This window comes from Meles meles, unplaced genomic scaffold, assembly GCF_922984935.1.
Source record: "Meles meles unplaced genomic scaffold, mMelMel3.1 paternal haplotype, whole genome shotgun sequence".
Lineage (NCBI taxonomy): Eukaryota > Metazoa > Chordata > Mammalia > Carnivora > Mustelidae > Meles > Meles meles.
The window spans coordinates 144,361-165,950 of record NW_025721110.1 but is presented as its reverse complement, the minus strand read 5'-3'; the positions used below and the strand labels follow the sequence as shown (position 1 = coordinate 165,950).

The 21,590-nt window shown below is 57.8% G+C and overlaps 1 protein-coding gene across 1 annotated transcript in view; it reads left to right on the top strand.

The window, feature by feature from the left end:
- LOC123935977 (voltage-dependent N-type calcium channel subunit alpha-1B-like) overlaps window positions 1-4,922 on the top strand; it is a 122,353-nt gene extending 117,431 nt beyond the window's left edge. Inside the window, 6 exon segments of the mRNA XM_045996803.1 lie at window positions 122-249; window positions 1,583-1,718; window positions 1,881-1,997; window positions 3,102-3,312; window positions 3,559-3,821; window positions 4,186-4,922. Of these exon segments, the coding sequence (XP_045852759.1) occupies window positions 122-249; window positions 1,583-1,718; window positions 1,881-1,997; window positions 3,102-3,312; window positions 3,559-3,821; window positions 4,186-4,716 (1,386 nt within the window). The 3' untranslated portion in view covers window positions 4,717-4,922.
- Window positions 4,923-21,590: the final 16,668 nt, after the last annotated feature.

Genomic DNA, 21,590 nt, shown 5'->3' with positions numbered 1-21,590 from the left:
CCTGTGTAGGGCTGGGGCAGGGCAGAAGGAGCACCAGCCCACGCTGTGGGGACCCAGCAGCTTCCTGGTGCACCTGTCTCTGCCCTTAGAGCTCTTCCCCTTCTCTGCGTCCCTTCTGCAGATGGGCCCTGTGTCCCTGTTCCACCCTCTGAAGGCTACAGGGGAGCAGACACAGCCCGTGGTGCTCCGAGGAGCCCGGGTTTTCCTTCGGCAGAAGAGCGCTGCCTCCCTCAGCAGCGGCGGGGCCCTGTGAGTACCTGGCCAGGGGGCGTGGTGCTGGGAGGAGGGAGGACTCCTGGTGTCGGCACCTCCCAGAGGGGCTCTCTGCAGGCCTGGCCGCAGGACATGGAGCCTTCAGGTCCCAGCGCCACTTTGGGAGGAGGCTCCACTGTTCACCCCGTGCCCACCTCCGCCCAGATGGTTCTCGTGGGTGGTGCCTGGAAGCTGGCCCAGGCCGGCTGCTGGAGCCGTCTGTGGTGGTCCCCAGAGCTGATTCCCCAACGCGACACAGGTGCCTCTGATGGTCCCGAGGTCAGCGGCTCCAGACCGTCCCCTCCCAGTGCGTGTGCCCATTTGCCTTCCCACGCAGGGGCCTCTGCCTCTGCTCACTCCCTGCCCGTCGAGAAATTACCTGTTTCCACCTCGGTCCCCACCGCATTCTGTTGACGCCTTGTGTGTGTCTGGTCTTCGAACCCCTCTAAGACGCCTTTCCCTCAGATGCCTGCTCCGGTCGCGCTTTCTGAAGCAGCTGCATCCGGTACACAAACTGGTGACATCCTTCTCGCCTGTCCTCTGACTCTTGCCGCAATAATTCTTGGGCATGAACCACCCAAACCGAGTGCTGTGAAAGAGCAGTGACCCGTCCTGTGCCGTGTGTCGCCGAGGGGTGGTGCAGTGGGCTCCTCTAGCCAGCCCCTGGGGCCAGCAGGGTCCCGTGTCTGCTCACACCCCATCGGCTCAAACGGACCCCTGGCTGAGCGCCGAGGGAGGGACTTCTGCTCCGCCTCATGCAGCGGGGGCTGAGGCGCAGGGCCCGAGAGCAGACTGGGCGTGGCCGGCATGCTTAGGGCTCCCGACGTCCTCTCGTTGGCACACGTTTGGATGCTCTTCTTTGAAGCCGGGTTGTGGGTCTTGCACTGTTAATGAGGTGGATTTTGCTGAGTCCTAAACTGCCCGTAACTCAGCAGCCAGGGCTTGCCGGGCACAAGCATCAACAGGATGTCCGTACTGGGCGTTGTGCACGTCATACACGTGTGGTCTTTGCTGAGAACCGTCCCTGCTCCAGCTGCACACAGGAGGCCGTGTTTAGGGCTGAGGAAGCTGTTGGCTGGGCCCAGCCCTCCCTCAGACTCCTCTCCGGGACCCGCTCGGGCTGTCTGCTCCGATCCTGGCTCTGGGTCCACACCCCTTGCCCCGTGGCCATTTGAAGGCCTGCACGGGAGGGCCTTGCGCCGCTGGGCTGCTCCTGAGCCCGGGCAGAAGGGCCAGTGTAGCTTCCTATCAGGCTGGGGCCAGGTCCTCGGTGGACTTGCCGGGGCCCACAGACCTCTGAGCCAACAGGACAATCGTCTCTGCTCTACAGACAAACCCAAGAGAGCGGCATCAAGGAGTCTGTTTCCTGGGGCACTCAGCGGACCCAGGAGGTACCCAGTGAGGCAAGGGCACCCCTGGAGCGTGGCCACTCCACAGAGATCCCAGTGGTGCAGCCGGGAAAGCCGGTGCGGGCTCCTGGGGACTCCGGCTGGGGCTGGCGGACGAGATGGGGGGCGTGAGGCAGGGATGGTGGGAGATGCCAGGAACGCGGCAGGGAGCCCCGGGGGAGGGGGAGAAGGTGAGAGTGGAGTGGAGGCTGCCGTGACTGTGCGCTGCTCCGTGCCCAGGCCGTGGAGGTCCAGATGCAGAGCGTGGCCCTGAGAGGTCCTGACGGGGAACCCCAGCCTGGCCTGGAGAGCCAGGGACGAGCGGCCTCCATGCCCCGCCTGGCTGCAGAGACTCAGGTGGGTGGTCTGGGAGGCTCAGGGTCATGGGAGGGTGGGGGAGCGGGGGATGAGGAAACCTGGCTTGGGGAGGGCTTGTGTCCCTCGTGAAGGCTCCCCACCTTATGGCAGCCTGGATGCTGTCGGCCCTGTTGGGGACTCCTGGGACTCCACAATGGACTCAAGAGGAACAGCCAGGGCCCTCCGAGGCCTGCCAAGAGTCTCCAGCACCCACCAGTGGTCAGCCTCTTTTTGGGTTACTGTGGGCCAGTGTGCGTGACCCAGCCTTTCCCTCTCTAGGACATACCTGTCCCACCCTAGTGCACCCCCTTCCCGCCAGTGCATAAGGTGCCTCACACCTTGGTCCTCCCTTTTCCGGTCGAAGCTCTGGGGACGATCTGCCCTGTTCCTTCTCTGGTGTGCAGGAGCTCCCAGCTCCGTCCCCTGCTCCTTCAGGGATGCAGGGACGCTCTAGGGCAAGGGGGCTGCATGCCCTTTCACAAGGACTCAGAGAGGGGCCTGCAGACCTGAGACTGGGTCGGGGGCCCTGTTTTCACTTGCTGGGAAGGTGAGGGGCTTTAGAAGAGCATGACCTGTGGCCTGGGGCCTTCAGCGCTGGCCTGGGGCTGGCCCTGTCCCTACCTCCTTTTGTGGTTCCTGGCTCTGCACATTCAAAATGACTTCATCCTCTAAACTTGTCTCTGTGTCCCACTGCTGGTGGCTCCCGCCCTCTTCCCCTTCCTGACCCTGGCCAGTGGAGCGGCTGCAGGACACTGAGTGGAAGCCGTGGGTCTGCTCCACGTGGGCCCATTTCCACGGGTCCTGGTTCCAGCTCAGGGCGGCAGCCCGTGGCCCTGGCCCCGCAGAGCCGTCACACGCAGCTCCCCTCGGTGCTCTCCTAGCCCGGCCCCAGCCTCCCTCTTCCTGGCCTCCTCCCTGTCCTCCCGGGACAGGGAGGCAACAGCTCTCTGCGCCCTGCTGGCAGAGACGGACAGCGGGAGAAAGGGTGGCCCTGGGTGGGGAAGAGCTTTCCAGGGAGAGGGAGGGGCCTGGTGGTTCTGGAGCCCCAGACCCGTCTCTCAGACTGTGAGATAAAGGATGCCCCCCCTACCCCCCGCCCCGCAGCCGGCCCCCAGCGCCAGCCCCATGAAGCGGTCCATCTCCACACTGGCGCCCCAGCGCCCTCACGTGGCTCATCTCTGCAACGCGGCCCTGGACCGCGCCCGGGCCAGCCAGCCTGTGCGCCGCCCCCCCCCCCACCGCTGCCACCGCCGCAGGGACAGGAAGCAGAAGTCCCTGGAGAAGGGGCCCAGCCTGTCTGCAGACACAGATGGTGGTGCGTCAGGGTCCCTCGGATGTCCAGGGCCTGGGGCAGGGGTCTGAACCCTCTTCCTCTCTGTGCCTCGACCGTACAAGCAGTCCTGAGTAGGGGTGGTGAGTCGCAGGTCTGGGGAACAGGCAGGACCACCCGCCCACCTCGGCTCTTCCCCGGGTCCTCCTGCTAGTCCTGGGGACCAGGTCTGGGCTGGGGGTCTGTCTCCCCGCCTGGCTCTCTGTGCTGACTTTCCCTCTTCCTGGCCAGCACCCAGCAGGGCCGCAGGGCCAGGCCCACCCCCGGGAGAGGGACCCACAGGCTGCCGGAGGGAGCGCAGACAGGAGCAGGGCCGGTCCCAGGAGCGGAGGCAGCCTTCTTCCTCTTCCTCGGAGAAGCAGCGCTTCTACTCCTGCAACCGCTTTGGGGGCCGTGAGCCCTCGCGTCCCAAACCCTCTCTCGGCAGCCACCCCACATCGCCAACAGCTGGGCAGGAGCCAGGACCTCCGAGACCAGGAAGACGGGACCCCCTCGCTGCCCCTCCTTGTAAGACTCCCCCCGCCACCACGTTCCGAATCGTCCTTCACGTGCTGGTTCCCTGGCCCGAGTCTCCTCCCCTCTTCCTTGCCCCACTGCTCCTCCACCAGCCCAGGCCTCCCCTCCCAGCTGCCCTGGACTGGCCTCTGGTCTGGCCTCTCCCTGAGCTGTGCCTGTCCCTTTGTCACCTGTTGTTTCCAGCTACATTTCCCCCACCACACACCCTACCTGTCCCCCTCCTCGGGCGCCTGCCTCTCTCCCTGCCTCCCTGCCCCTCCTCCCAGTGGTGCTCACCTGCACTGGCCTCTGGCCCCGTACTTTCATTTTTTCCTCTTTTTGCTCTGTTCTGCTTTCTTGTAGGGTGGCGGCTCCGTGAATGGGAGTCCCTTGTTGTCGGCATCCGGTGCTAGCACCCCTGGCCGTGGCGGGCGGAGGCAGCTCCCCCAGACTCCGCCGACCCCCCGTCCCAGCGTCACCTACAAGACGGCCAACGCTTCGCCTGTCCACTTCGCTGGGGCACAGACCAGCCTCCCCACCTTCTCCCCAGGCCGGCTGAGTCGTGGCCTTTCCGAACACAACGCTCTGCTCCAGAGAGACCCCTTCAGCCAGCCCCTGGCCGCCGGCTCCAGGATCGGCTCTGACCCTTACCTGGGGCAGCGTCCGGACAGTGAGGACGCAGCCCGCACCCAGCCTGAGGACACGCTTACCTTCGAGGAGGCCGTGGCCACCGACTCAGGCCGCTCCTCCCGGACTTCCTACGTGTCCTCTCTGACCTCCCAGTCCCACCCCCTCCGCCGCGTGCCCAGCGGCTACCACTGCACTCTGGGACTCGGCTGGGGCGGCCGGGCCCGGCACAGCTACCACCACCCCGACCAGGACCACTGGTGCTAGCTGCACCGCCCACGCCACGCACCTGCGCCGCAGCCGCCTTCCGCCGATGAGTTTTATCGTCCACGCTGGCTCCGGGGGACGCTCAGGGGCACCGAGGCGGGGGCAGCAGCCCCTGCGGGGAGGGGCCCTGCCTTTGGGGCCAGCTGGGGGGAGGCCCCGCTGCTCCCCCCGCCACCTCCTCCTTCACACTGGACCGAGTCTTAAGCCCTTTCAGACGGGGCTGTGGCTCTCTCTGTCCGCCGGTCTGCCTGCCTGGGTCTCGTACCACAGACCCTACATGGGAAGTGGCTGCGTGTGCTGAGTAGGACGCTGCCGGTCTGAATCCTGCGTGCTGGGTCCCAGCATCCGGGGTGTGTGTCTGGAGCCGTTCCGAGGAGGTCTGGAGCTCGCGGAGGCCATCCTTTATCCAAGTCTGTGGCCCTGGGGAACCTGGCACGTTTGAACGCCTGGCCAGACAAGACAGAGTTGACGGTCCACGGGCAGCAGCCTGGGGAGCCTGGGCCGTGGCTCCATGCGTTCTTGGCAGCGCCCACAAACACAGACATGTCCGGCGTGGCTCTTTGTACCTGAAACCACAAGTGGACCCCAGAAATACACTCTCACACTCCGTCCTCTCCCAGATGCTGTCAACCCTGGCGGGGACCAAATCTGGAAACATTCTGGCTGTTGGTTTTGGTTTTTAATCACAACACCCTTCGCTCTTTTGTCAATTCCATATACTTGATCTAGAAAAAAGAGAAAAACAAGACTGGGGAAGGAAATAGCAATACTACTTAAAAAAATCCAACCTGTAGGAAGCTCTCAGCTCTTTGGTGTGTGTGCGTGCGCGCGCGTGTGTGTGTGTGTGTGTGTGTCTTGTGTGAGGAGACGCTCTTGCGTCCAGCCTGGGTGGTCCCCCAGCTCCCCTGGCCCCTGCTGCTCTCCACCAAGTGCCTGACTCCCGAGCCCTCTCGGGCCAGGCTCCTGGGGGCGGTGCCGTGAAGCCTGTGTGAAGCGTGGGTGAATCCTTGGAACTGTGCCCAGTTCCAGATATCGGCCAGGTCCAAGGCTGGTGCCAGTGGAGGACACTCGTGTAACATCCAGTGGGACGGCTGTCATTGGAAACGAAGCGACCACTTCCCCGTGTTCCTCCCACGAGTGAAAGGGCTTCCTGGGAAGCCACACAGCAGCGTGGAGCGTGTCCTCGTGTGGGGTGTTTTCAGTCTGTCACACTTCTGAATCTCAGGGACGGGATGCCTGCCAAAGGGGACACGATGTCTGTCGTTGTGAGCTTCTTCTCAGAGAAGGCCAGAGAGAGGGAGAGGCACTCGCAAGAGGGAGAGGTGGGGGCAGGAGGGAGGGTCTGTGTCTGGGCAGACGCGGCACTCGGGACGCCCCAAGTGAATGAGGCCACGACTCAGAGGAAGGGACGCGGCAAGGAGAAGCTTCGAGACTGTGGCTCGCGTGGGAGGCACGCGAAGCCCGGCACTGTTCGTGGCACAGGACGTGGGAAAGCAGAAAGCGAAAGAGGAATCCAACCTCATGGCCGCTCTCAAAAGGGAAACACCGGAGTTAGGAGGCTGTGGGTAAAATGCCGGGAGACCCTTTGTTGCGTGGACGAAAGGAGAACTTAGATGATCAGATTTTGGTGCGCCCTCCGTATCTGGAAACGTCAGATGATCGCTTTGCCGGATCTTTTGAGTGATCCCATTGGCTGCCACCCCATGACTCGCCTTAAAGAAACTTGGCCTGTGATGTGTGTGTGCGTTTCTCTGTGTGGAGGTGTGTCCCAGTGAGCGGGTGTCGCTAACCCATAGGGCTATGCAACAAAAGACACATGTTCAGTAGAACTAAATCACATCAGACCACCACCTGTTCCAGGGTTTCAGCACGATTGTGACCAAACCATTTTATAGAATTTCCTTACCGGAAGGCACAACACTCTGAACCTTTAAGATTACAGAGTATTTTACTGCGATAGGAAAACGATAACTGGGAGGGTATCTCAGCCTGCATGAGACCGCTGTGCTCCTGTTGCAAAGTGGAAGGATGTGTATTTTGATACTGATGTTTCATCTCTGGCCCATGTTACTTTGAATGTATCCATTCTGTGCAGAACCACAGCTGCTTCCAAGGCCATGGTGGGTGGGGAATCACTGTTGTAGCCCAGCACAGCCTCACCAGTTTGTCTGGATTCTTCTAGACACTGGAATTGGTGAAAACTACAGGGAGTGGGGGAGGAGATACCCTGTCTTGTTTTCCTGACTTTGGGTTTTGTTTCTGTATCGTCTCTTCTCAGCTATCATATGTTTCCACTGAGATCTCATAGTGAGTTGCCAAATTTGAAATGCATGAACCAGTTGTCTGCATCTGGAGCAGTCAAGCAGTGGCTGTAGTTTGAATAAGTTATGTGTGCATGTAAAATATATACATATATACATATATACGAGTATGTGCATGAAATGTATATCTTCGTACTTTTTGATACAATGTACTCATTTGTTAATTTTTAATTATATTTGATATAAATCAAAGGTTTGTTGCAAAACTTTATATTTAAGAACAGTGTTAAAAAAAACACAAACAAAAAGAAGTCCCAACCATGCAACACAACTGGGACCTGCTTTAAAACAATCCTGTGATTGATGAGTTTGCTGCCTGAGTAATATTGATCACCCAGACTTTGGATTCTGCTATTGTTTCTACAATGACATTTTGTATGAATCAAAGTCCTTGGATTAAAATAAAACTTAGCAAAAAATCAAATCAAACCCCACCATGCTGCTGGGTGATGTATGCAGGGGGTATGGGAGTCAGCAATCTGTGTGTCCTCAGGAGGCCGGGCTGCCTCCATGGGCACGCGGGTGGGAGTGCAGACCCGAGGAGCTCTCTGGAGAAAATAAGAACCCTCTGAAACTTTTTTGGGTCTGTTCATGATGCAAGTGTGGGGTTGGGCTGACGGTCATGGGTTGGGGTCAGGATCAGTGTCTGGATCGGGGCCATGGTCTGGGTTAGGTTTAAGCATAATCAGCTTTCTTCCCCCTCCTCCACCTCCCTATGCCTCCAGGATGGACAGGACTCACCCAGGGTCACACGTGAGTCAGCGGTGAGTTGGAACATTGGTTTTTGGCCTCTCACTCCTGGGCTTTAACAGAAAAGTGAAATAGCTCGTCACTGACTGTTTCAGATCCAGCTCAAGCCCACTCAGGAGCTGTAGAGGGCCTCAGAGGTCACACACAGCTCTTCCTCCCTCCCACCTGAGAAGGGTGTCACTGGCCACACTCTGCCTGGGCAGCCCCAAGTTCCAGCACCACTCTGACCCACGAGGGCACTGAGGAAACACGTATGGATTGATACAGGACTGACTGCAGTGGCCTACCTGCCCCCATGTGCAGTCTCCTTGCAGGCCGGTGGGGCTCTCCTGGCCCTGGCTAGATCCTCTGTCCCATCCAAGTGATCAACAGTGAACAGTGGACAGACAGCCCTTGGCCTATCACCATCTCAGGAGGCATCTGTGGTTCTCCAGTTCAGGCCAGGCATGGTCTTGACAACCCCTATGGCCAGTTACTGAGCTGACCGTGCTCCTGGAATGTAATAAGTCCATGGGCTGTGTAGACAGCCCCACAGGATGTTTCCATTCCCAACACCTGCGTGGTTGAGACAAGCTCGTCCTCCTTCAGTCTCCTAACCTGCCAAGTGTTGGATGCGGCCCTGGCCACAACAGCTGTCCTGCAGACTGGCTCTTCTGTCCTTTGGTCTCCCGATATGTATGTAAACCTTGGGCATGATTATTTGTTAGAATCGAGGTTATGGGAGTAACTGTGTCTCCCAGCGAGCAGTGTTCTCACTGAGACCGTGTGGATTCAGAGAGCCGCATGCAGGATTCAGGACTGTGGCCTCCAGAAGGTGTACCACGTGTGGATTCTAGGTGTGGAATGATCCTTGAGCCTCCCACGACTTCACTGAGCAATAATTTCCTGATCATCCTCATATTTGGTGTCTGCACTTTGTAAAGGAGAGAGAAGAGACTGGAATGAGCCAGTGTGTTCTCTGGGGTTGGGAGATTAATGTGTGTGTGGGGGCAGGGGTGACTCCCAGGCTTCCCTCCTCCCAAGGGCACAAGCGAGGTCTGTGTGCCTTCCAGTCTCTGAGATCCGAGGACCCAATGCCCAGGGCAGGAGCCTTGAGTGTCCCACCAACAGCAAAGTTGTTTTTTCAGCAGTTATAAGAGCGTCTTGCCATCGTGGGAGGACAGGAAGAGCCCTGGATGGGCGGCTGCAGCCCCTGACCCTAAGTGCACCCCTTCCTTCCCTGGGCTTCAGATTCCACAGCCGTGTAGTCACCCACCAGTGATGCAGAATCTGCTGCTTTCCCCGCCCAGCATCTGCTCTCACGTCCAAGTCCAGCCTCTCAGCTTCCCTTTGGGAACCACATCTCACCTGCCTCCCACCCAAACAGTTCCAGAGGGCAGACCCCCCATTCCGCCCACCTCAAAGATGGACATATGATCCAAGTCTACCCAACCCCATGCTCTGCCCTCTGGGTGCTCTGATGGCTTCAAGGATGAGAGTGTGACCCGAGCCAGGCCAAAGACACTTAAAGCCATGACTTCGTGGAACCCAAGGGAAAGAGAAACGCTTCCCAGTAGAATGGATGGTGAGTGAGTGTTAGGCTGGAGTTGCGGGAAGCCCCAGGTGCAGTGAGAGAGACTGTGCCTGAGAATGGGGTCTCCCCAGAGCACTTAGCAGGATGGAGTGTTGGAGAGGGTCCAGCTCACCCTGTGAGACTGTGAGCCCTTGGGCCTGCCAGGTCTAGACCCACTCTTGTTTCTTACAAGTGTTAATGTATTTCTACCATTTAAAAATTTATTTTACTTCAGTAAATATGTCCAGTCCCTCGCCATCCACAGTGCTGGGTGACACATCAGGGTGACAATCCCTGAGACTTCCCATGCATGGTGTCCTCACAGGGTGGGCCAGAGCAGGGGGAGACAAGAAGGTGGGGTCAGGTCCCAGAGGAGCTCCGGAACGGTTCTGTCCCTGCTCCTTCTCTGTCCCCGGAGAGGAAAACCCCAGAACAGTGAGGGGAGAACCAGCAGGAGCAAGAGGCCCCTGGATGGTTAAGTGATCTGCTTGTTTTTCCCTTATTTTAGGGTCCAGTTTGTAAATGTGCATTCTTATTAGGAAATTACCCATTTCCTCTAGGCTTTCTGTCTGATGCAATAGGTTTCTCTTATTTGACCTTTAATTTCTACTCCTTTTTAAAAAAAAAAAAAAGATTTTATTTATGTATTTGATAGAGAGAGAGAGAGAGAGAGTACAAGCAGGGGAAGCAGGAGGGACAGGGAGAAGCAGGCTTAACAGGGAGAAGCAGATGCTTGACTGACTGAGCCACACAGCCGCTCCTAATTTCTCCTCTTTTTCTAGTTTTCTACAAAATTTTCACAATTAATGAACAAATATTGATGTGTTATTTTTAGCTAAAGTCTGTATTTTATTTAAGTCCCCTCCGTTCTACCTTTCTTGCTCCAGGATCCCATGCTGGGCGCCACGTGCCATGTGCCCATCATGTCTCTTCAGGCTCTTCTTGGCCATGACCGTTTCTCAGATTTACTTGTTTTCCTCGTGATTAGACTGGGGTTATGGGTTCTGAGGAAGCAGATCAGGGAGGTAAAGGGCTTTGTCATCACTTTGTAACAAGGGAACACTTATCACTGTCCGTGTTCATGGTCACCTGCTGAGGCAATGCTGGTCAGGTTTCCCCATTGTGAAGTGACCCTTTGCCATGAGCAGGAAGACACTGCTCTGAGCCCACACTTTAGGAGAGGGGAATTAACTCCATTTCCTTGATGAATGGTTGAGTGTCTCCATCCATTCTTTGGAACTATTTGTAATTTGTTAATAAAAATGCAACCAGGTAATTTAAAAGATCCCACTCCCATTGGCTTCATTGAACAATTCATGAAATAGGCAGCATCTCATTTAGCAAAAAGAAAGGGGCCTGTTTGACCTGCAGGGGAGGGAAGGTATTTAAAGGCACAGAGGGGATTGAGAAAAAGAAATTACTAGAAAAGGATGCACTAGATGCATTCTAGGATCATTAGACAACGTCCCCTTCCTAAGGGGAACAGAAGGGGCCATTCAGCTCATGTACCAGGTTGACTGGTTGAAGGTTACGCGGAGGTGAGGTTGTGTGGAACTGCACTTAAGTCAGATAGTAAGTCTTGGTTTGCTGGCTTGGGTCTCTTGACATAAGTGACTCCATTTGGGGCCTGTGGTTTCTCTTTTAAAACATCATTTATTCTGGGGCACCTAGGTGGCTCAGTTGAGTGGCTGCTTTGGCTCGGGTCATGATCTCAGGGACCTGGGATCGAGCCCCAGGTCAGGCTCCCTGCTCAGTGGGGAGTCTGCTTCTCCCTCTCCCTCTGCCTCTCCCCTCTGCTCATGCACTTCCTCTCTTTCAAATCAATACATTAAATCTTTAAGGAATCATTTATTTTTACCAGTATGGAAACCAGGGTAGCTCGTGCTCCAGCACTACAGTGTTTGGTCGCTGGCTCATTCCTGCTTTGGTGATTGGGAGCGCTTTCCATTGACATCCTTCCATCTCTGTGGCTCTTTCCCTGAGACTTCCTTACTTTCTGATACTTCCAGACTATCCTGGCTCCTGTACTTCCTGTCTCGGTTCTAGTGTCAGCAATTTCAAGGAGCGCTGGTTAGTAGAGGGTGGTATTAAAGTCTTACACATGGGAGCTAAATGTGCTCAGTGGACAGTGCGAGGCAACAAATGCATGCATTCCCACCTGTGCCGACACACCTAGTCATAAAGATTTCTAGGTGCGACTGTCTGTGTCCACATCAAGCCAAAGACGAGTTTACATTGACGTCTCCAACCTGGCCCATCACCACGTGGAGATTGTGATCTTCTCTCTTTGCTGATCTGTAACTTCCTACTCTAACAGGGACAAACCCGGCTCTCCCCAGCTGCCATTCCAGATGTGGAACGGATGTGGTGTCTTCAGAACTGGTAGCCACCACACTTCAGGGAAAGAACTTTATCAAATAGAGTCCACCGTGTACATACAGTACATTTTCCTTTACTCTAAAGATTCCATTCATTTCCAAAGTTACCCAGGTCAGCACATTTTGTCCTGCGATCTACAGTGAGGGTCTTTTTTCCCCATACGTTTCTAATACAGTTAGATTATGTGTCCTGTTCTGTATTCCGTTGAAGGGGAGGAAGAATTTTTCCTTGGCCTGAAGTTCTTACCATGGGATTAAGAATAAAATTGACATGAGACAGATTAACAGGAGAAAAAAAAACCCCAAAGTGTAATGATGTGTGCCTAGAGACCCAATAATGAAACGGAGGTCTAAAGAAATGATCAAGGAAGCCAGGTTTCATACTTTCTAGAGAAAGAGAAAATACACCTGTGATGAAATCAAGGACAAAGAAAACTTAATCTTGGGAGCTTCAGTTAGTAAGGCATTGTAGACAGAATTTTGGCTGGGACAGTAAATTAGTAAAAAGTAACGGGGATTTTTTTTTTTTTTTATACAACCTTATGGGCTTGAAATGTCCCATCTCTGGTGATGTTGAAAACTCTTTACCTACTGGTACAGGGACATCTTCATATGAGAGATCGATTTCCTGCCTCCAGGGGGCAGAGGAGGGTCTAGGTGTCCTCATTGCATAGGCTGTCTCTTAAGTAACTGTTATTAAAATGATCTATATGTCAAAGTGGCAGATTTGGGGCAGCCTGCCCTTGAGCCCCTATTCCATCCTGTAACACTCCCACATCCTAAATAACATAGTTTCAGTAGATTATGATTTACTCTTTGGGATGCAAAAATGTTTGTGTTTTTTAAAGATTTTGTTTTTAAGTAACCTCCACACCCAACATGGGGCTCAAACTCACAACCCCAAGATCAAGAGTTGCATGCTCTCCTGACTGAGCTAGCCAGGTGTCCCAAAACGTTTGGGTTTTGACAGATGCATAATGACAGGTAGAAATCATTAAAATATCATGGAATTCACCCCCCGATGCTTTTATCATCTCCAGCTTGCCTTTTCCAGAATCTCCCACAAAGTGTGTAGCATTTTCACACTGGATTCCTTCACTTAGAAAAATATATGTAAAGTTCATCTTTGTCCTTGTATGGGGTGATGGTTTGTTTCTTTCTATTGCTGAATAGATTAACAGGAGAAAAACAAGTCAAACTTCAATATCATGCATGTGTCTTGTATTCATGGGAGATGCCCAGGGAAGCGGAGTAACTCTGTGAGTGGTTCAGCCCACACCCTAAATGCTACCTTCAACTAAAGACCGAAAGATTTTGGGTGGTGGGAAGGCCAGTTCAGGGATGTTATCAGTGAGCACAGTAAACGGGGGTACAGTTGTTCCACAGATTTAAGTCTGTGCCTTCTCTTTTGGCATGAGTTTCTTGAGGTTTAGTCATTCTGTTCCGACACAGAGGGAGACAGGCTTACAGATGGAGTGTCCCTTTAGAAGTGTGCATTTCACTCACCAATGGCACCTTTTACCCAGTTGTCAGAGGTTCTCCCGTATCTGCCGTTTCTTAAGATTAATCAGCCCAAATAACCCTTGTGACAAAGAGGCCTATTTTGGGCGGCATATTCTGCTTCCTTCTCATGGATGCGCTTAGTTCCCTTATGGATTCATTTATGGAAGGACATTCTGGCTTCTCTAAATTTGTAACCATTATGAATAGAGCTACTGTGCATAACTGCAGGAGAGTTTTTGCTTGGAAATAGTTTTTCAAAGCAGTTGTTTAAATACTAGAAGTGCGATTGTTGGATCTTAACACGAGACTTATTTCGGTTTGGAAACTGTCCAAACTGTCTTCTGAAGGGACCGTTGCTGTCATTCCTCCCCTTCCAGCAATCGGCATCCTTGTTTTTGGAGGTTATCATTTGTAGTAGTTGTGCAGTGCTGTCTCACTGTTGTTTAAATCTGTACCTTCCTCATGATGAGGTTGAGCATATTTCTGTATGCTTATTTCGTACTGTACGTCTTCTTTGTCCAGGCATGTTCAGATCCTCACCCACGATCGATTAGGATGTTGCGTTCTGATAGCTTTTTGTATATTTTGAATGCAAATATTTTACCATATTTTACCAGATGTGTATTTTGCAAACATTTCCTCCCATTTCTTGCTTGTCTTTTGGTTTTCTGAGTGAGGTCTTTCCCAGAGCAGAAGATTTTAGGAAGTTCATGTTATCAGTTTTTTCTTCTGTGGATTGGCTTTTGGTGTTGTGCGTTAAAACTCATCACCGAGCTCAAGGCCATGTGGGTTTTCTTCCGTTTTCTTTTTGCTATTTTGATTGTTTTACATTTTAAATATATCTACAATTTTGAACGAATTTCGGTGTAAGTTGTAAAGCTTGTGTCTGTATTTCACTTAATTCCACACGGTTTCTAACGAATTGTTTCTATTTCCGGGGAACTCAGGGGATGGTCGGACTCCGTTTCAGTTTGAATTTCCAAAATTAATGGATTCAGCCGGACCCCAGCAGGGACAGGTGTCTGTCCTGAACTGAGCGCACCGCTTCCTGCGCCGCCCCCACCGCCCGCAGGGGGCGCCAGAGTCACCGCCCCACACCCTCCTGCTCCGCCTGCACCGCCCGCAGGGGGCGCCAGAGTCACCGCCCCACACCCTCCTGCTCCGCCTGCACCGCCCGCAGGGGGCGCCCGAGGCCCGCTCGCGACCGTTGCTGGGCATGCGCGCTCAGGCCCCTGTCTCCGGCGCGGGCAGGAGTCCCGAGGCCTCAGGACCGGCTGTGCGGACGCGCAGGCTTCGGGAGGACGCGAGCCTCCTCCACAGTCAGGAGCCCGGATCCTCAGGACCGGCCGCGGAGGATGGAGGGCCGCGTCCACGCCGGCAGGAGTCCGGCCTCCTCAGGACCCGCTGTGGGGACTCCCGGGGGAGGCGGGCGGCGTCCGCGCTGACGGGACCCGCCGTGGAGGTCGCGGGCGGCGTCTACGCTGACAGGATCCGCTGTGGAGGTCGCGGGCGGCGTCTACGCTGACAGGACCCGCTGTGGAGGTCGCGGGCGGCGTCTACGCTGACAGGACCCGCTGTGGAGGTCGCGGGCGGCGTCTACGCTGACAGGATCCGCTGTGGAGGTCGCAGGCGGCGTCTACGCTGACAGGACCCGCTGTGGAGGTCACGGGCCGCGTCCGCGCCGACAGGAGTCCCGCCCCTCAGGCCCGCCAGAGCAGGTGAGCAGAAGCCGCCGGAGCAGGACGGGCGCGCAGTGTAGACGGTGCGGCCTCCGCGGGTTTGTGCGCGGCGCGGGGGTCGCGCGGGGCTGCGGGTACCCCTGTCCCGGCTCGGGTTAGGGTTAGGGCTTAGGGGTTCGGGTCAGGGTCAGGGCCATCATTAGGGTCACGGTCAAGGTCAGGGCTAGGGTCACGGTCAGGGTTCGGTTTAGGGTCAGGTGTAGGGTCAGGGTCAGTTTGAGTGTTAGGGTCAGGGTCAGTGTTAGGGTCCGGGTTGGGGTCAGGCTCCGGCTAACGGTCAGGGTCAGGGTTAGGGGTTAGGGTTAGGGTTAGCATTAGGGTTAGGGTTAAGCTTCGGGTTTGCCTTCAGGTTCGGGGTTAGGGTTATAGGTTAGGGGTTCGGGTTAGCGTTAGGGTTCGGGTTCGGGTTCGGGTTTGGGTTAGGGTCAGGGTCAGGGTCAGAGTCAGTTAGGGTTAGGGTTAGGGTTAGGGTTAGAGAGATAGGGTTAGGGTGAGGGTTAGGGTTAGAGGGTTAGGGTTAGTGTTAGAGAGATAGGGTTAGGGTTAGGGTCATGGTCCAGCTCAACGTTAGGGTTCGCGTTATTGTCAGGGTCAGGGTGAGGGGTTAGGGTCAGGGTTAGGATTAGGATTCGAGTTAATGTTCGGTGTTAGGGTTCGGGTTCGTGTTCAGGTTCGGGGTTTAGGGTTATGGGTTATTGGTTCGGGTTCGGGTTAGGTTTAGTGTTGGGGTTCAGGTTCGGCTTTTTATTAGGCCCTGAATGGTGGCTCCGGGCACGCCCATCTGTCCTCCCAGTCCTGACCTTCCTTCTCCTCGGCCCTCTGTCATCCCGGATCCTCTCCACCGCCTCCTCCAACAACTCTGAATGTCTCCAGGAGCAGCGTGGCAGGCGTGGGGTCTCAGGAGGTGCTGCCGCGATCCTGTGCCCCAGACGACACGGAGAAAGGAGCCACGGGACATTCTGTCATGAGGACTGGGAGGACGATCCCATCCATCTCCTTGGGCATGAACACGGTTCCAGTCCCTGCTCTTTCCACCACCGCTGTGCCAGCTGCTCCTGAAAACATGTCTGTGAACGACCGAGCCAGAGTTTCTGGGGGTGAGTCCGGGCTGAGCCCTGCTAGGTGAACGGTGCACCTGTGGCCTGGGACGGGTGCGGCTCACGGTGGTCCCAGACAGGGGTGCCTGTCCCCCTTCTCTCCAGGGGACCTGCCTTGGACCTCTGCTTCCTCACGTTCTCCCCAGGGCTGCTGGTCCCCAGACCTGACCCCTGCCGGTCTGAGGGTGACCAGCGCTGGCTCCCCAGGGTTTCCTTTGCCCGAGTCCTTGCCCGGGAGCTCCTGCATCTCCGGACACATACTCCCCGTGTGCCCAGCCTCCCCCTCGAACTTGCACGTGTTTGGTCTCTGTCCCTGTCTCTGTCCCTGTGGGACCCGGTGACTCGCAGCATGGACTGGAGCAGACCCATGGGAAACCTTTCTCTGGCCTAGGGTTGGGAGCAATGCGTCTGCCCTCTGCGGCGTGCCTTCCGGCTTTCTGCATTTCCCTGGTTTCTGTGTGGGCCACGGGAGGGAACCGCCGTGTCCTGTCTGGGGACCGACTGGGGTGTCCCAGCAGGAACAGGGGCCTTGGCCCCAAGATTGTGCCCAGAATTCCTGAAGGGGTGCCCAGGATGACATCGCCTCTGTAATCCATTCTGCGCGTCGACATCAAATAAGGGCAATTCTCTGTCCAACAGGGAAAAAAACCAAACGAATGCCCTTTGAAAGTGGGTGGGCAGACACAAAGGCACCCGTTGAGGGATTCCACTTCCAGAAACCTCCAGAACACGTGCAGGAACAGAAAGAGAAAGCAACTTAGGGGCTGCGAGGGGCCAGGCTGGGGGAGCCATGGGCAGGGAGGGCTTGGGCTCAGGGTCTCCTTTGGGGAAGGAGCTCTCCTGCAGCGACGTTCTGGGGTGTGGTGGCGCAGCGTTGGGAATGTCCTTCATGCTCATGACGTGTTCAAGGGAAAACAAGAACTTTTATTTAAAATAAATAATACACAGCATAGAGGAGATGGAAGGCGACTAGGACGGTGACTCCATAGAGGAGAGGAAGAACACAGGGGGAGGGGAGGAAACATTCTGCGGGGATGTCGGGGTCAGGGGACGGAACGGAGGGGAATTTTACGGGGAGATCTCCCCGCAGAGTTGTGGGCTCTGGATGAGGGTCTGGGAGCCCCGCAGGAGCAGGTGCCAGGGCAGGCGTTGGGACCGGGGCGGGGGCAGGGTCAGCGGTCTTGGCCAGCGCAGGATCCAGAGCAGGAGCTGGGTCCGAGGCAAGAACAGGAGCCCAGGCAAGGGCAGGGAAAGGAGCAGGAGCAAGGGCTAGGGGCTGGGGCTGGGGCGGGATCAGGGGCGTAGGCAGGGGCAAGGGAAGGCGCAGTGGTCCTGGCAAGGCCAGGGGAAGGGCCGGGCGCAGTTGAAGGGGAAGAAGCAGGGACAGGGTCTGGGTATGGGGCGGGAACAGGGGCGCAGGCAGGCGAAGGGGAGGCCGTCCTGGCCGGGGCAGGGGCAGGGGCAGGGGCAGGGGCAGGGGCAAGAACAGATGTAGGACCTGGGTCTGGGTCAGGGGCAGGGGCAGTGGCCCTGGCAGGGAAAGGAGAAGGGACAGGGGCAGGGGCAGGAGCTGGGGCAAGGGCAGGAACAGGGGCCCCGTGAGGGCCCGGGGAAGCGGTGGGACCGAGGGTGGAGCTGGGTCAGGGGCGAGAACGGGAGCACAGGCAAGGGCAGGGAAAGGAGCAGGAGCAAGGGCTGGGGGCTGGGTCTGGGGCGGGAACAGGGGCATAGGCAGGAGCAGGGGAAGGGGCAGTGGTCCTGGCAGGGCCAGGGGACGGGAAGGGGGCAGTTGAAGGGGAAGAAGCAGAGGCAGTTTCTGGGTCTGGGGCGGGAACAGGGGCGCAGGCAGGGGAAGGGGAGGCCGTCCTGGCAGGGTCAGAGGCAGGGGCAAGAACAGGGGTAGGACCTGGGTCTTTGGCAGGTCCAGGGGCAGTGGCCCTGGCAGGGAAAGGAAAAGGGACAGGGGCAGGGGCAGATGAAGGGACAGGAGCAGGAAGAGGAACTGGGGCATGTGCAGGGGTGATGGCCGGTGCAGGGTCAAGGGCAGGAGCTGGGTCTGGGGCAGGACCAGGGTCACAGGCAGGGGAAGGGGAGGCCGTCCTGGCAGGGGCATGGGAAGGGGAAACCGAAGGGGCAGGAACAGGGGTAGGACCTGGGTCTGGGGCAGGGGCAGGGACATGGGCAGGGGCAGGGGCAGGAGCAGGAGCTGGGACAAGTGCACGGGCGATGGCCTGTGCAGGGTCAAGGGCAGGAGCTGGGTCTGGGGCAGGAACCGGGGCCCTGTGAAGGCCCGGGGAAGCGGTGGGACCAAGGGAGGATCTGGGTCAGGGGCGAGAACAGGAGCACAGGCAGGGGCAGGGGACGTGGGGGTAGCTCTGGTAGGGGCAGGGGCAGGGGGAGCGGCAGGAGCAAGGCTGGGGGCACGAGCAGGAGCCGGCTCTCCCTGCACAGCATCAGCACCTCCGTGGGCAGGCGGCCGGTGCCCTGTCGGCTCCCGGTCTCCCGCCGAAGTCTCTCCCGTCACCATGTCCCCCTCCGGAGCTGCTGAGGTTGGGAGTGGGTCTTGCTTCTCCGCCTGAGTAGCTGTGAGAGGAGAGAAGGTCACCCGCGGGCCTGCCTCTCTGGGGCTTGGCAGAGACCGAGCACAGCCTAGGGTCTCCCGGAGAAGCCGCAGCCACGAAGGAACCCTCCCCGGGACGTCTCCCCGACGGCAGGCCGCCCCCTGGGTGCTCCGAGCCAGGTCGTGGCTCCCGGCCCCACGCCAGCCTGTGGGGGCTTCGCCCTGTGGGGCCCATCACCGACGCCTCCCCACACAGCCACAGGCACCCCATCCCAGCCTTCTCACCCTCGGCCTTGGCCTCCGTGGGCTCCGTGTCCAGGACCGCAGTCCAATGGAGTAGCGGGGACCGTGGTCTGGGAGGGACCGGAGGCCTTCCCAGGACCGGGGACTCCAGGGTCAGGGAGGAGTGCGTGTCTTCCCGCCTCCTTCCTCTTTCATCCGTGGCCTGCCAAGGCAGAGACGGGGAGCGTGCAAGAGGCCGCAGAGCCCTGCCCGGCCATACCCACCGTCCTCCTGCCCAGTCCCCCGGCTTCTCCCGGATCACACGCAGACCTGCACGTGCACAGCCCCGCACCTGGGTCAGGGACCCGTCCCTGCAGGGTCTCAGGATAAACCCCGGGCAGAAGGACGCAGCCCCCACACCCCATCCCACGTAGCCAGCCTGAACCTGGGGTGTGAACATGACCTGCCCACCAGGCATCTGACCCCTCATCAGCCTGCTCCTGCTCGGGGCGTGTCCACCCCCGATGAGCTCTCTTCACACACACACGCACACACGCACACACACACACACACACACACACGCACACACGGGGAGGAGGCCTGGGGCGACACGGGTGGATCGGAAGGTGTGGGGCTGTCTGACTCGGAGCCTCCCGGGGTCACCTTTCGATTCTTCTTGCCAAAGGGCCAGAGGCGTCGGGGAGCCCTGCCAGGCCCTCCGCAGTGAGGGGATGTGCTTGGCGGGCGAGCTCTCCTCTGCTCGCCTCCTCTGGACTTGGGTATGCAACAGAGGAACATGTCGCTTCTGTGGGGATCTCCGCAGAAATGAGCTGGGCAGGGGGTTGTCTCCGGAACGTGGGTGCCTGGATACGTGGGTTCCAATTCCGTTGGGCTGTGTCGTCAGGGAAGTGAGGTCACCGCTGCCTGGGGGCTCCTTACGGGACTTCCTCCTCACCCTGGAGCTCCCTGAGGGCGCCCCTCCCCCAGCTGCTCCAGGCTCACCCCCCACCCCATGCCCTGTCTCTACAGTGACCCCCACACGGCCTACCCACAGCCCCTGGGAGGCCTGGGTGCAGCTGTGGTCCCCGCTGTGAGGGCCCAGAGCTGGGTTCAGACCGGGTTCCTGCTCCGGCTCCTGCCCAGGACTGGGACCGCGGACGCACCCTGTGGCTCCCAGGGCCTCCCCAGTCTCCCCGTGTGCACACTGGGGGTGTTCTGGCTTCTACTTCTGGGGATGCCATCAGGGGTGGGACCTCTCCATACGTTCCGTACCCGCTCTCCCGGGAGGCTCGTGCACACCCTTGGCGATGCACGGGCGAGCCAGGGGCTGGGCGGGGGCATGGAGCACAGCCCAGAGGGGCCTGGATCTGCTCTGGGATCCAGGCAAAGCCACCCTCCTGCTGCCTGGGTCCCATCAGCCGTGGCAAGGTGGCAGTTCATGGAGTCTGACCGTGGTGACACAGACTTCCAGGGGCTCCCATTAGGTTGAGGTCCAAGGGCCTCGTCTGCGCCCATGTGCCGGACAGCCCCCACCGTGGTTCCCGGGCATTCCCGAATCCGTCCCGCCGGGGTGGATGGCCCGTGGGACTGAGAAGGGGACAAAGTGTTTGGCGGTCATTTCCCAGCCGATGGAGGAAAGTCTGTGACTTCTCCTGGTTCCCTCTCTCCTGTGTTCGGGGTCTGTCTCTGTCTTTGACTTTGTCTCCGGGTCTGTCTCTGTCTCTGGTTTTGTGTGTCTCACAGGAGCAGGATCTGTGGGCTCCAGGGGTGATGGGAGAACCCTCAGAAGTCTCCCTTGTCCCTGTTTCCCTCCCCTGGGCCGGTGCTTGGTTCCTTGCTAAGGCCTTGTCCCCCTGAGCAGAGCACTGACTCTGGAACCTCTTGCACATGGGGCCCTTGAGGCTGCAACAAGGAGGGTCCCGACCTTGGTCCGCAGACCAGGGCTCCAGGGCTCTGCCACATTCTGCAAGCCCACGATGTCAGCCCCCCAAGCCTGCAGGCTGTCCTCTGCTCAGAAGGACCTCGAGGGAGTCCAAAGCATGTTCCCAAGACTGGGAGCACAGTGGGTCAGGGAGAGAGATTCAAGGCCCACAGGCTCTTCGGCAAGCCTGTGGGAGCCTAGGGACAGCCCGTCTCTATGGCCCCATTGATAGAAGAGTAAGGGGAGGCCTTTGGCGGTGTAGCCCTGTCCACACTGGGGAGGGGGGGTTTACCTCTTCCTACTTCCAGGGGAGGTGTCCGGGGTGGTGACGGACACCAGGCCCCAGACCCTGTCCTCACCCAGTGCCCTGGCAAAGCCCCTGGGCCCCTTGGGGACCCCTTGACCATCAGCCCTTCCTGTCTGCTCTCCCCATGCTAAGGATCTCGGTCCTTGCCAGGAGACCTGACGCCCCTGACGCCATGGCCCAGCTGTCTCCAACCTCTTTCTTCTAATCTGCCTTGTTACCCACCATTTTCCCAGGGTGTCTCCCCCTCTGAGCCCCAGCTGGGCAGAGTGGTGTGTGTGTGTGTGTGTGTGTGTGTGTGTCTGTGTGTGTGTGTGTGTGTCTGTGTGTGTGGGTGTGTCTGTGTGTGTGTGTGTGTGTGTGTCTGTGTGTCTGTGTGTGTGTGTGTAGGTGTGTGTGTCTGTGTGTGCGTGCCTGTGTGTGTGTGTATGTGCGCACGCTCAAGCAGACGCCTCTCCCTGTCTGGGGAGGCCCGAGGTCACGTCCCCACATGGGACGGGGTGGGTAGCTCTCCCCAAGCATCTGAG